The sequence below is a fragment of the Terrapene carolina genome, unplaced genomic scaffold (assembly GCF_002925995.2).
Source record: "Terrapene carolina triunguis isolate 2854851 unplaced genomic scaffold, T_m_triunguis-2.0 Scaffold231, whole genome shotgun sequence".
Classification (NCBI taxonomy): domain Eukaryota; kingdom Metazoa; phylum Chordata; order Testudines; family Emydidae; genus Terrapene; species Terrapene triunguis.
Genome location: NW_020664582.1, coordinates 18,598,091 through 18,612,272, shown reverse-complemented (window position 1 = coordinate 18,612,272; position 14,182 = coordinate 18,598,091). Strand labels below are relative to the sequence as shown.

At 65.7% G+C, this 14,182-nt stretch overlaps 1 protein-coding gene across 15 annotated transcripts in view; it reads right to left on the bottom strand.

Moving 5' to 3' along the window:
• The window catches only part of MYO18A (myosin XVIIIA), a 107,301-nt gene that overhangs the window by 29,277 nt on the left and 63,842 nt on the right, over window positions 1-14,182 (bottom strand). For all 15 annotated transcript variants that reach the window (XM_029912552.1, XM_029912553.1, XM_029912555.1 and 12 more), the window contains 10 exons: window positions 12,164-12,305; window positions 11,117-11,276; window positions 9,686-9,872; window positions 8,603-8,840; window positions 6,089-6,198; window positions 4,455-4,520; window positions 1,925-2,053; window positions 1,039-1,182; window positions 530-619; window positions 201-320 (listed from right to left, as the gene is read on the bottom strand). In XM_029912552.1, the coding sequence (XP_029768412.1) occupies window positions 201-320; window positions 530-619; window positions 1,039-1,182; window positions 1,925-2,053; window positions 4,455-4,520; window positions 6,089-6,198; window positions 8,603-8,840; window positions 9,686-9,872; window positions 11,117-11,276; window positions 12,164-12,305 (1,386 nt within the window). The remainder of the gene's footprint in view (window positions 1-200; window positions 321-529; window positions 620-1,038; window positions 1,183-1,924; window positions 2,054-4,454; window positions 4,521-6,088; window positions 6,199-8,602; window positions 8,841-9,685; window positions 9,873-11,116; window positions 11,277-12,163; window positions 12,306-14,182) is intronic.

The following is a 14,182-nucleotide window of genomic DNA, read 5'->3' as shown; positions in this document are numbered from 1 at the left end:
CGGGGGCAGGGAGCGGGGAGCAGGTGGCTGGTGTTCAGGCACAGGGGACAGTGCCAGACCGGGGGGAGCAGGGGGCACTGCCAGTGTGCGGCTGGGTGTCCTGCTCCAGGCTCCCACAGCCCAGTGAAAGGAGGCCGCTCACGGAGGGAACGGTGGAGTGCGCCGGCCGCCAGCCCCCCTTGGACGGAAGAGACGCTCACCTGCAGATCCTTCATCTCCTTCTCCGCCCGCAGCCGCTCGGCTGTCTCCGCATCCAGCAGCTGGGAGGCCGACTCGCCCGTGTGCCGCTCGTCCGTCAGCTCCGCCGTCAGCTCTGCCACCTGGGGAGCAGCAGAGCCAGGTTGAGTGGGTGCCATGGCTGGGGCGGGGGGAAGGGGCAGTGCCCAGGGATCGAAGTGAGGCGGGGCCTGGCCACGGGGCCTGCGCAGGGACCAGGAAAGGGAACCACCCCTCTGCCCTGCACCCCCGGGCCACGCAGCCAGCCGGGGCAAGCAGCTGGCCCCGCGCCCACGTGCCCGGCCGGACGTACCCTGCTCTCCAGCCGGTCGCTGCCCAGCCGCAGCTCGTTGCGCTCTCTCTCCACCTTCTCGAGCCTGCCCTTCAGCTGCTGGATCTCCTCCTGGAGCAGAGACGGCAATGAGGGGGGGAGCCCAGGGCTGGGGCAGCAGGGCCCCTAAAGCAGCAACGAGGAGGCATCACCAGTCCAGGGGGGCAGGGAGCCCAGGGCTGGGATAGCAGGGTCCCCCCAGGCTGCAGGAACTGAGCTGTTGTTACCAGATGCCAGTTTGGGGGTCTGAGCCCCCCACGCCAGCAGGGCTGGAGCCCCCAGGGCTGGGAGGGGCATGCAGGGGGCTGGGGCTCTCTGTGCCGAGCACTCTGCACGGCCTTTCCCGCAACCTGGTCTACGACAGGCTGTCGCTTTCCAACCCGTCCTTGGAGTGCCCCCCCCCACCTCCTCACGTCCCCCCCGCAGAGGGGGCAAGGGCCCGTTTCCCATTTGCACTCCCCTTCCCCGAGCGGCTGCGAGGTCCTACGCACGTCTTTGCCCCGGATCTGGTCCTCTGTCAGCTGCACCTCGATGAGGGGCCGCACCGTGGTGAAGAGCTTCCACCAGCGCCAGTCCTTCACCCCCTTGTTCTTCTTGATGTTCTTCTGCACGCAGCGGATAGCCAGCTCCTGGATCTGGGGAGAGCAGCCCGGGTCAGGGCAGCCCCACCCTGCACCGTGTCTGCCCCCGGGGGAGCCAATCCCCCGTGGAGAACACGGAGACTGGGGCCCTGGCCCGGGGGGAGGGGGAGGCATTGCCTGCTGGGGGCCTGGCGGAGCAGAGCCCCTGCCTGCCCGCACAGCCACTCCTGTCCCCCTCCTTCGAACAACTGCACCTGGTTTCTCCACTGCTGGATGAATCCCAGCCCCCGCGCCCCATGCAGCCATCAGAGCTACTCCTGCGGACACGCCCGCCAGCTCTGCTTTATGGACCCCTCAGTAATACAAGGAAGAGCTGACACAGCTACTTAATCTTAATGGAAGAGCCGCTGCCCCGCAGAGCTGCACACAGCCCCCTTGCAGTGCAGCGGGTGCCAGCTTGTACCCGTAACGTCGGCTCCCGGCTCCGGCGGGCTGCAGCCTGGAGTGCACAGAAGCCAGCGGGAGATACCTCCTCCTCCCCAGCCCCCACGCAGCCCTCCTGCCCGGCTCCTCACGGGGGGGCGGCTGTTGGCACGCTGGGACCGCACCGGAAAGCAGGAGCGGCTCCGTCTCCTCCGCGGTGGGTGCCCCGCAGGCAAGATCCCCCCCCGGGGGAAGCCCAGCTCGGAGGGGGCGGCGCTGAAGGCAGAGCTGCCCATTTTAGGCGAAGTCATGCAGCTGTAAACGGGAAGTGGAACATGGGGGGGGCCGGCAGGCGGGCTGCCCTGCTGAATACCTTTCTCTTCTTGAACTGCTGGCGCGCCAGGAAGCCCCTGCACGCAGCCTGGAAGAGTGCAATGTTCTTGCTCGTTTGCTCGTCTCGCTGCTCCTCAAGCTTGGCCAGGGTCCCTGCCCGGAAAAACACCTGTGCGGGAGGAGAGCAGTGAGCAGAGCCCCGGGGGGCAGACAGTGCAGTACAGCTCAGTGCCTCTTTTCTCACATCGGCCACTCTCCAAGCCAGCCTGGCCCACTTGGGGGAGCAAGCAGCCCCCAGGCAGGGCAGGCTAAGGAGGCGCGTGTACAGAGGGGCCCAAGCATGGGTGGGGGAGCCGGAGCGCGGAGGGGAGCCGCGCAGCTGCCAGCACCAGGCAGAGCCGCCATGGGGACAGCATGGCACATGAGGCCAGAGGCCGCGCAGTCTTCCCCCCTGCTCCCTGCAGCACACTGCCAGCTGCACCGGAGACAGGCAGCTCCCTCTGCCTCTCTGGGCAGCGCTGCTCCCCCAGGCCACCTCCCCGAGACCAGACTGCCCTGGGCTGCCCCCCTGCCACCGGAGTCCAGAGGCCCAGCCCTGCAAAGCTGGAGGCAGAGATATAGGAGTGACCCCGCTTGGCTGGCCTCACGGACAGAACAGCTCCCCTGCCTGCTTGCTGCCTTCAGACAGCCTCTGCCACTGCCCTGGGCTCCGATGTGCAGCCAGACCACCCCCAGCCCCGCTCCCGCTGGGGCCAGGCAGGCGCCGCGCCCTGGAGATGGGCTGTGACTAACAGCACCAACCCTTACACAAGGTGGGTGCAAAGGCCACATCTGGAACCTGATCGGCACCTGTGTGCTTTGGGCCAGGTGCTGCTGTGGCTGGGGAGCAGACAGACGGGAGGACGGACTGACGGACGGCTGGGGAGCAGATGGGGCGATAACCCGCCCCAGGGGGCGTGCAGAAGGCTGGTCTGCCAGGCCGGGCCAGAGGCAGTGCAGTCAGTACTCCTCTGCCCTCGCTCCAGCGCAGCGCCTCCCATCACCCCCGGCTCAGGCCCCAGACACCCCTAGGTAACAATAACCCAGAGGAGTCACTGCAGAGCGAACGCGTCTGTCTGACAGCAATGGCTGCGACGCCCCGTCTGCAGACCCGGGGTGGGGGGTACCTGGTGCTGGGCTGGGAGAACGTGAGACGTTCACTTCCACCCCCACGCTCTCCAAGGCCCCGGGTGTCTTCTCACATGAGCCACGCAGCACAGAGCGGCCTGACCTCTGCCAGGAGACTAGCTGGCCCTTTGCGTCTGCGGTGCTGCCCCAGACCGGGGAGAGGTGCCCGTCCCTGACGGAGGCCCCTGCAGCATGAAACGCCAGTCGCACCTCGCAGTCGGTGCCATGGAGCAGGCCTCAATACCACGTGGTCTTGGCGCTCAGCCCTCCAGTGTCCCCCGCTCCTGAGCAGGGGAGACCCCACCCGGCCGCTGGCTCTCTGGCCCCGGGGGGGCAGCAGGCACCGCAGCCGGGCAGAGCTTGCCTTCGGCCCCCTGGAATGCCGTGGGCGGGACGCGCAGACACAGCTCCTCCTGTCCCAGCACCCAGCGCGGGGAAGCCCGACGCCCAGAAAGACAAGGAAGCCTTTGTCTCCTGGAGCTGCCTGGCCTCCCGGCCCCCTTCCCACGCTGCACTCAGCGCATCGCTCAGCCAGCCTGACCCCTCCAGACAGGCCACGCTCCCACCGGGCTGCAGCTGCCCCAGGCTGTGCCCAGAGCAATGCACCCCGAGAATCACGGGTCTGGGGAGCAGGGCAGGGGAGAGGGATGCTAGGCCCCAGGGGAGCTCGCAGGTATCTGAGCTACCACTGTGAATGCTGGGGCCTGAGCGCTTGCATGACTCAGCTCTGGGGTGAGATGGCTGCTTCGTGGCCCCCCCATCCCCGTGCTCAGACACTCAGAGCTGGGGGTGAGAGCGAGCAGCACCCCACGCCCCCAGGGCCAAGCAGAGATCCTCTGCTGCTCTCAGTACACTGCAACCCAACTCACATGCTCCCCGGTGCCACTGCCAGAGCAAGCGGGGGGGGACAAGATCCCAGGGCCAAGCAGCCCTCCCCACAACCCCAACCCCATGCTGCGGGCCACCGACGGGACATGGGTGAGAGACACAGACGCCTCAGGGCTGCAGCCTGTGTCCCCGGCAAGGTGCCCGACGGCCCAGCCACCACACGAGGTTCCGGAAAGCAGCCTGGGCTGAGTGGCCAGGAGGAGGCGCAGCGAGCCGGCCTGCCTGGGCGCAGCTCTGCAGAGGGAGCAGTGCGTTTGTGTTGGTGCCAGGTGCCCACAGGGACTTGGCCCAGTCTGCTGGGAATGTGACTGGCTCTGAAGTGCTGTCAGCCTGGCCCCGGCTCTGCTGCGATCCCCCAGCACGCACCATGGCCGGGGGCCCCGGAGGTGCATTGTACAGCGTGTTTGTGACTGGTTTCACCTCCCCGAGGGGCCTCGCTGGGGCGAGGGGCTGCGCAGAGCCCGGGACGGTCCCCGAGGGCTGGCTGGGAATGGCAGGAGCGCCCGGAGGCTTACCCGGCTCAGGCCCATGTGGTAACTGCTCTTCTCGAGGTCCAGCGATTCCAGGAGCTCTTCCACAGCCTGCAGGGACAGGGGGAGTCGGCGTTGGGGCGGGCGGCTCAGCTGCAGGAAGGCGTGGCGGGAGCGCCCGGCCGCGCTCGCTGAGCCAGAGCTCGGCACTGCTAACGAGCCCTGCTGAGAGCAAAGGGGCACCGAACGCAGCGGGCAGCAGACACGCCCCTATCCCCCCAGCAGGGCACGTGCCCTCTGCACTCAGGGGACTCCCTCTCGCATGCCCAGCCAGCGTGCCACACGGGCTGTCTCCAGGGAGAGCTGCTTGCTCCCCGAGCAGGCACGTGCTGCCAGCTCCGAGGTGCAGCGAGCGCCGTCCCAGCCCCAGGTCCCACGTGCTCTTCTAGGGGGAGGAGGAGGAGGTCACGGCTAGTCAAGGAAGCCTTTGTCTCCTGGAGCTGCCTGGCCTCCTGGTCCCCTTCCCACGCTGCACTCAGCGCATCGCTCAGCTTCCCCGCTGCCCACGCAGCCAGCGCCCAGCCACCAGCCAGCCTGGCCACGGGGGACACTGCATGGTAGGCAAGGGCTGGAGAGGGGCTGCCCGCCTGCCCCCCCTTCCGCAACCTGCCTACGCGGTCCTGGCAGGCTGCCTGCTGGGTTCAACACTCGCCCAGTGCTTAGCCGTGAAGCAGGAAACATGGCCCTCGCTGGGGACCAGAGCGCAGCAGCCAGACCAGACGCTTCACGCGGCTCCGTCCTGCGTTCCCGTCACTGGCTAGAGCCCTCTCCCGGCCGGGCGTCAGCAATGCCGCCAGCTAGACCCCCCCCTGCGAGGGCGGAAGGTCCTTGCCAGGCTGCACGGCTGGGCTCAGGCCAATGGGAAGCCCCCAGCAAAACCCAGCCCATGGGATCAGTCCTCTCCCCTGCAGAGCGCGACCAGCACCAATGCCCAGTGCGGAAGAGCCAGCTCCCCACTCTGTGAAACACGCTGCGCTGCGCTCCTGGGGACTCTGTGACAGCAAAGCCACTCTGGGTACAAGGCCCTGCCTGGTCTCACAGCAGCGGGAACCCCACCACTCTAAGCCCCCTGGCCACACCACTCGCCTCATGGCCTGTCCCTCTCCATCCTCGGCTGCAGCACTGTACGCAGACTGTCTCCCTGCCACAGCCACCGACAGCTCCTTGGGGGGCTCCGGCCCGTCCCACGTCCCCATCCAGCACCTAGCGCAGGGGCCATGGGGAGCCATGACAAACTACACGCCACTTGCCGGGAACAGAGAGGAGCAGGGGCACACGCCAGCTGCAGGAGCTCTTCAGAAGAGGAGGGTCGGCTGCAGCAGGCTCCCTTTCTCAGCTGAAGGGAAGGTGCCCTGGCTACACTAGGCTCCGGGGGCACTCCTCTCACCATTCTCTAGCATGGGCACTTCCGGGGGCAGCATGGCCCGGGCAGAGAGCACTGCCTGGCCCTCAGAAGAGCTGGGCTCTATGCCCAGCTCTGCCTTTGGGCAAGTCACTGCCCATCTCAGTCTCCATTTCCCCACCCGCCCCATGCCTGCGGCGAGCTCTTCGGGGCAGGCAGCACCTGGCACAGTGCTCTGGGCACTGCCAACACGCGGCCTGCCCGCTCCGACACGCACCCGTTTCTCGTCCGTGACGATGTAATTCCGCCCGTGTTTCTTGGTCAGGTGAGGGGCCAGAACGTCGAAGCGCCGCCGGAACTCCGAGAAGACCATGTGATCCGGGTAACCTGGGGGCAGAGCACAGGAGAGCGGGCATGTGCCTTGGCCCCTGGCGCGGGAGGGCAGAGACTCAGGAGCCTACAGGAAGGAGCTGGTGGCGGTGGTGTGCACAGGCTGCCCCTCCCAGCCCCGACTCACCCAGCACCAGCCCGCAGAGCTGCGCGAGGACAGCAGCCCCACCTGGAGCCCCTGAGCATGGGAAGCAATTCCTATGTCCCGCTGCCACAAGGCACTGGGGGGAGCCAGCTGGGCTATGAAGCCCAGGGGAAGATCCTGCCTGCCTGGAGCCCTCGCCCTCCAGAGGCTCTGGGCTTGTCCCTCCCCAGGCCTCGCGGTGCAGGGACAGTCTGGCAGCATCTTGGGCAGGACGCAGGAGATGCAGAGACCCCCCATGCCCAGCACACAGGGCCACCCACCCAGGACATCCACACACTGGCTCTCCAGACCGCACCTCTCACCCAGCCCTCTGCCAGCCAAGGCTCAGGCACACGGCTGCAGCGGGCGCTGGCTTTTGGGAGCACCCTGCCGTGCACCCCAGCGCGAGGGGAGCGCCCTGCCCGGAGCCCACCAGGCGGGATGTGGCCCAATGGGCTCGTTCCCTGCGGAAAGGCCAGCGGCAGGGAGGGGAACGGAGGGCTAAACTACACATAGACACCTCTGGAGTGGGACCTAGCAGCTGTTTCAGAGCAGCACCAGAGCCACCCAGGCAATTCCTTGCCGTTGTGGAGGGTGAAGGGCCGCATTGCAGTCCTAGGGCAAGAGGCAGGTGAGCGCCTGGAAATGCAGCATCTCCTGCTGTGACTCCAGCAGCTCGTTCAAGTCCCACAAGGCGAGGCAGGGCCGGCACTGGGGAGGGAGGCCCCTCTCCCGAGTCACCGGACAGAGCCACAGGAGGGCTAGCGTGGCACACAGGGTGTTATCCCTGCGGAGCGCACCGGCACCTCGCACAGCATGCTGGTGAACGTGTCCACGCCCAGCCTCTCGGCAGGGGCAGGCACCAGCCAGCTATGCCACCCCAACAGCTGCCGGAGCCTGGCTGTTTCTCATAGGTGGTTTTACGCAGCCCTTGCTTGGCAACATTGGTTGTGGCTTTCTGCCAGCTCCGGAGAGAAACCAGCCGACCGCCTGACTTGGGACAGGGCTGAGGCGAGTGTGTGTAACTGGATCAAGTGACCAGGGATCTTATGAACAGACCCTGCTCTGGACTGTCCCTGGACTGTAATTAAATTGATGTGCAAAGATAGCGGAGTTGATGCTTCACATCTTAATTCATCATCGGTGCTATCGATGGGGCGCTGAGACTAGCACAGCCCAGGCGGCCGCGGGCCATCGATCCCGGGCTGTGCGAGCCACATTGATTTTGGTTCAGAGCAGTAATCTGGCTTTGAAATAATAAACACCAACTCCAGGGCAGGGTATCTGTGCTGATCAATAGATGAGGTCTCATTCTCTCCCCAGCCGAGCAGGGAGCAGCCCACCTGCAGAGTCAGCACTGACCAGTTGTAGCCCATTTCGTAATTAGGGAAAGGGGCAGAGACCCCTGGAGAGCGAAGGCCTCTCCCCACAGAGCAGGCACAGCCGGGGGAGCAGCGCTGGCTCACCCGCACTCCTCTGCTGCCCCGCACCGTGACCTCAGAGCGCCTCCCACATGGCCCAGAGTTCTCTTGTGCTCTGTGGTTTGGGAGGCAGGAGCAGGCACTGCTCTCCGGGAGTGGGGCTCAGCCCCCCAGGCCTGTCTGCGGCACAGGGCAGGTGGGCTGTTCGCCTGGAAGGTAGCTCTCCTGGGAGGTCACAGGGGCAGACCCATGAGCGTGACCTGCTGTCTCCAGGGATAAAAAGGAGCTTGTTCTCCAGGAGCCAGGTCAGTTCTTAGCGCCTTTGCCAAGGCTGCCCCTGGCATTAACTGACCCCCTGTTGTGATGTGGGCCTCTGCCCCCTAGGAACTGAGCTGGGCCCCATTGGGTGCCTGGCTTACAAGCAAGGTGAGAGTTACATGCCTCCTTCCTGGGGGGAGGAAGGGAACGCCCCAGTATTTAGCCTGGAATCCAGTTAAGGGATTTGCCACCTCTTCATTGTCCACAGCTCAGAAAATTCCCATCTGGCTTCCCTGGTCCCTGAGGGCAGCGCCCACCCTGGCACAGCTGCACTGAGTGCTAGCAATGGGCAGCGGTGGGACTCACCACGCGCCAGTACCCATTACCTGCAGTGCTGGAGGACCAGTCCCTGGGCCCCTCTCTGCATCCCACAGGCACGGGTCCCTGCTCGCGTCCCTGGCCCTCCCGTGCATACCGCAGTGAAGTCCAGCCCGCTCGTTAGGATCTGGGTGCTGGGGCTGCCTGCGCTGCCAGGAGCTGCACCCCATTGCTCCCGCAGAACAGGCCTGGGCCCGCCGCCCCGGAGGAGAGCACAAACCTTGCCGGTACATGCGCAGCGCGTCGAGGAGCCGGGAGCCCCTGACCTGGGCCCTCAGCAGGGGCACGTCAAGCTGCATGAGCCCTGCCTCACAGTGCTCCCCGTGCAGGTCCAGTTCGCTGCTGCTGATCCGCCGCGCCGCCAGCCCCTTGGGGTCCCCGCTCCAGCCCTCCGCTTTGGGCAGGAGGCAGTGCACAAAGTGGATCTTCGACTTCTTGATGGTGTCAACCAGAGCATCCTGGGGGTGGAGAGAGGATGGCTCAGCCTGGGCGTGCCGGGGGCTCGGGCACGGCCTTCACCCGATGTGGCAGAAGCTGGGGTGAGGGACCTTGGGGCAAAAGGAGAAACTGCCCCTCGGATCAGTCATGATCCTGCAGCTTTGTCTGGGGAGAGCAAAGCCCCTGCAGCCGGAGTTTGGTGCAGAGCGCATAGTGCCGTCAGGCTGGGGGGCAGGGACAGTCTAACCCCACTAGTGGCATTACCCAGCAGCTCAGAGCCCCCCGGCTCCCACGTCTCTGCACTGGGGCTGAGCAGCCAGTCGCTCGCTGTCTAACCCTGAGCACGCAGCATGAATGGCAGATGCTGGGTCCAGCTCAGATCCTGCAGGGACCCCGGTACCTGCTGCCAAGGCTTCTGGGGCATGCGACAGAGGCTGGACAGCGAATGGGAATGGACCAGATGGCAGAGGGGAACACCACCCCTCCAGGGCCCACGGGCACAGGTGTGCAGCGAGGGTGGGGGGACAAAGGGAGCCCTGCCAGCAGGAGAAGGGGGAGACGGGCACCCACAGCCTGGCTATTTGGGCAGGTCACTTCGGCGTTGCCTCCTGCAGCCAGGCCCAGGAGCAATGCCTGTGAGCAGCGCAAACTGACGACGTGTGCGCAAGGGACGGTGTGACCGGCAGAGCCAATATAAAGCAGCGGAGCAGCGAAATGGGTGGGCCAGTGCTTAGGGCAAACGGCTGGGCGCAGGGATTCCCGCGGGCTCCTAGCTCCGTCCCTGGCTGTTGCCCGTCTGTGGGAGAACGGGGCCTGGCCCCTGGGAGCAGGGAGGGGTCATGGGCGCTGGCTCTCACTCACTCACCACTTGCAGCTTGATCTGAATGCACAGTGACTTCTTCTTCACCGCTGCCACCCCCGTGGTGAAGGTCTTGCGCATGCTGGTGGCCCTGCGCAGTGCCAGCTGGGACCCGCCTTCCAAGCCGGCGATGGAGCCCGACAGCACCATGGCCGTACCCGCCCGGCCCATAAACAGGCTGCTGATGATTTTCCTGACATCAGAGAGAGAAGGTGACCAGCCGCCCCACGCATTTCCCTACCATGGCCCCAGGAGGTGATGCCACAGCTACAGCAGGCTGGGTGTGGCCATTCCTGGGCACCGCACAGGGCTCAGTGCCAGGGTCTCACCTGCTCTGGGGAGTGCGGGAATGTGTGTGTGTAGCCACGGTCAGTGTACGACCTCCTGTTTGTTCTGGGTCGGCCGAGGGAGTGCACGTTATCACCCATAACCCCCGGCCCTCAGCTGAGCGGGGAGCCTGGGACACACGTGAGCAGAACTGCGCGGCTGGAGTCCCACCACACACTCGGGGGGCAGGCAGCAGCAACCCCACCGGGAAAGGCACAAAGCCGGCAGAGAGGCATCTGCACGGGTGCTCGGAAGGGGGGGCTGACAGACACCTCCGGAAGATTTAAACATGGTGACCGCTGCCTGCACTATCTGCCTCAGGCACTGGCAGTAGGGTCAGGGGAGCCCCTGCGCTGACGATGCAGAGAAATCCCTCCACAGGCCAGACGCTGGACAGGGCTGGAAGCAGAGGCGTGGGCCCCGGCGGCACTGCGCACACCTCCCATGGGAGAGATGGCTCAGGCATGCTAACTCTTCCCCTAGCCGTCCCTGGCAAGATCATCTCACTGCTCTCGCTGCTGGCTCAGCTCCACAGACCCCGAGGCGAGCAGCGCGGCACTGGGACATCACAGGCATGGATGCCTGGCGGGGATGGGAACACACGGGTCACCAGCCCTGAGGCAGAGATGCGTAATTCACAGGTTTGCAGCGAAACCAGAGAGCCTCCTGGGGCCCTTTAAACCAGCACTGTAGAGCCCGGCGTGGCTCAGGACCACAGCCCATGCGTCACACCACGCACAGTCTGTGGCGAGAGGCCATGCCATTCCCAGCCCGCAGCCCGCTGCCCGCAGCCCGCAGCGTGACCCAGCTAGGGGGGCAGAATGGTGCAACGGGGCCTGAGAGGTCACCCAGCCCCTGCAACCACGTTGCTCAAAAGAAAGAGGCTGTTTCTCCCCTGCCCGGCTGCCAGGCATGGACCAGCGCCCAGCCACCCCTGCTCAGCAGCTGCTCCTGGGGGACTGGAAATTAAGATTTTGCCTTTCAAAGAGTGTGAACCACCCCAGCAGAGCAGCCACGCCAGCCTCCCCCCTCCCTGGGGCCGTGTCTTGTGCCCGCCGACCCCAGGCCCTTCCCCCAGCCAGAGCCTCTTACTGCACAGCCGCTGCTTACTTCTGAGAGTCCTGCAGGACAGCTGCGGCGTTCTGAGACGCTGGGTTCTGCCGGACATAATGCAGCCAGCCTGTGGCGTCGTACTCCACCCAGTTGGTGCCGTAGCTGTGACCAAGGAAGAAGTGGCGGGGCTTGTCGCTTCGGAGTAACGGGCTGTGGCCTGTAGGGACAGAAACCCCATTAGCGAACCGGTCCCCAGCGGGGCCAGAGATCCCCTGTCCTGGGCCAATGTGGCACAAGAGCAGTGCTCCCTCGAGTCTGTCCCACCCATGTGCACCAATATGGAGGCCATAGGATCTCAGGGGTGGCAGGATAGGCACCCCTCCCCTGGCCCCAGCAGGTCTGGGCCGGGGGAGAGCTGCTCTGGCCACGCCACCCTGGCAGGTCCAGGGCACAGGCTGAGCTGGGGCCCGGGGAGGGGCGCCCCCGGCAGGTTGGGGGCTGAGTTAGGTGGGGGCTGGAGGAGTGGCCGGTCCCCGGGCAGGTTTGTGGCGCTCAATAGGCTGCTGTGTGGCCGCGCAGCTTACAGGGAACTTCGCACAAGAGCCCTGGCAAAGCTCACACACAAGGAAACAGAGGCTAAACCTCCGTGCCAGCGAGTCTCAGCGCCCAGGTCAACGGATTCGGGCTCATGCTGTGGGGCGCAGACGTGTCCGCTCGGGCTCGGGGCCCCTCCCCGGGTCTCCAGCCCGAGCACCGTCGGCTATTGCTAGCCCTGCAGCACGAGCCTGGGGTGAGCAGCACCGAACACCCCCCAGGCTGAGCTGCCAGAGCTGGAGAGCAGCCCTATGCACAGGACAGGAGCCTCCCCTCCCCATCTCCTGCCCAGGTGCCCCACCCTCCCCTGGAGGGGTGCATAGCCCTCTCCCTGAGCCTGCGGGGCCCCTGGGCCATGGCTCCTGGCACACACAGGCCACACACATTGTACGTTTCCTGTACAAAGGACACAACTGGACTGAAAGCCTCACTTCGGCGCGAGCCAGGAGTGGGGAGGGGAAGAGCGCAGAGGGCCTGGCTGGGCCTGCGGAGGGCTGGCTCCCCCCTTACCTTTCTTATCTCCCTCCTGGGGCCCGTAGTAGGCGAAGAGCCGTTCCAGCAGCGTGTCCTCGTTTCCCGCAGGCTGCAAAGCTTCCTCCTCCAGCAGCCACAGGAGCCCACGGGCCTCATCCGTGCGGGCCAAGGAGCGCACCTGCAGAGACGGTCCCAACCGCATGCATCACCCGAAGCATGTCTGCTCCCTACCTGCTGGGCACGCGGGGACTGGCAGCACGCGCCCTGGTATGCCCTGGGCCGAGAGCCCCCGAAGAGGGAGAGATCTGTCCTAGCCCCAGCCCTACGGGAGTCTGGGACACGTTCCCCGGGACCAGTCAGAGCGAGTGGCAACGTCTCGCTCTGAGTAACACTTAATAGATTCTTTGCAGAGAAAGAATCAATACTTAATACCCGAGTCAGTAAAACACATCAGCCAGGAGCGTTCGCACCCAGCCACCGACAGGCAAATCCACCGCGCAGAGCTCAGCGAGATGCACCCACCCCATCTCAGGCCCACGCTCTCCCACTCTGCCGCTGGCTGCTCCCCTGGCTTCTCACCGGGTAGCAGGGCGAGGGACCAAGGCCCTCCCTGCCTCTGTCAATCTCTGCATGAACGGGCCTGGGCGCAGGGTGAAGCCACTCGGGTTACCCCAGGAAGGCAATTCCCGCCCTGCAGGCAGGGGGCGCTCGGTTCCCGTGGGGTCAGTGTTACTCAATGGCATGCACCCCTGGGTGCCTCACTGCCCTGGGCCTGCATTCATTTCACTCCTTTACCACTTTATGGCGTTTCCTATTGAGCCTGTGGCAAGATCTCCGTGCAGGGAGAGTCACTTCCCCGAGTGCCTGCTGGGCCGGCGGGCAGGGCTGCTAACACAGCTGACCACCCTGCCGCCTGGCGCTCCTGCACCGCAAGCCAGGCTACACAGTAAGGTCCCCCTGCCACTGCCACCCTGAGGATCAGCCTGGCTGCCCTCTTTCTCCTTGGCAAGCCTGTCGCTCCCATCCTGGCCCCATGGTGCCAGCGCACCCCAGGCAGACTGCGTCTTCCCGCTGATGCCAAGCCCTGGTCCTGCCCATTGAAACCCCGCTGGGCCTTTTCTCAAGGGGAAGCTCTTAGAGCCAGAAGTGCCACTGGGCCTCCCTAAGCTCCCTGACGCTCCAATGGGCCACAGGACCCTTTGCTTTCCAGCCTGTGCTGTTGCGCTGCGCTGTTGAAGTGCTGCTCAGTCCTGCCCCAGAGACAGCTGCCTTTCAGTGTCGGGGGAAGTGACTCTACGCAGTCAGGAGGACAGGCCCCCATGTGCCTCCCGCACCCAGCCCCCAGCCCCTGGCAATGGCGCCCGTTTCCCAGGGAGCTTCCAGAGCCCCCCAGGCAACAGGTACTCAGCCGCACTCTCCAGCACTGCCTGGGTGATCAGGGCAGGGCCTCCCCCTGCCGTAGTCACTGCTAGCGGGGAGGAGAAGGGCCCTGGCAGCGTGGGTCTGATTCCGAAAGCTCCATGAACGACAGCAATGGATCGGCGCCGAACGCAGCCCCTCCGTCGCCAGGGGAAGGGGCAGCAGCAGCTCTCAAGCCTGCTGTTCTCCTGCTTCTTCATTGGCCGAGGCGTTAACGGGAGAGGTAATTACTGGTGACGTGGCCCCACCGCCCAAATCTCCCCCCGCTTGCCTTGAGCCGTCTGCCCGGCATGATCGCCCACCCCAGCACGCCGAGCAAAGCCGCCCATGCTGCTGCCCCACGGCAACCCCCAGCTCGGCAGCAAATGTGGTCGGGTGGGTGGCCGGGCTCCGAGGGAAGCGGGGCCATTCCCAGCCTTGGGCACGGAGAACAGGGCGGGACGGGGCTGAGAGAGGTCTGGAGGATCACCTCTCTTCCCCCCCAGACACTCCCAGCAGAGAGCTTCCCTCAGGGTGACCCTCAGCCGCCCACCCTGCAGAACTCCCAGCAGGGAACCAACAGGGGGAACGGAAACAGTTCTCCCACCCGAGAGCTGGGCGGTCTGGAGACGAGTGAGGGGACCGCCGGCCCCACGA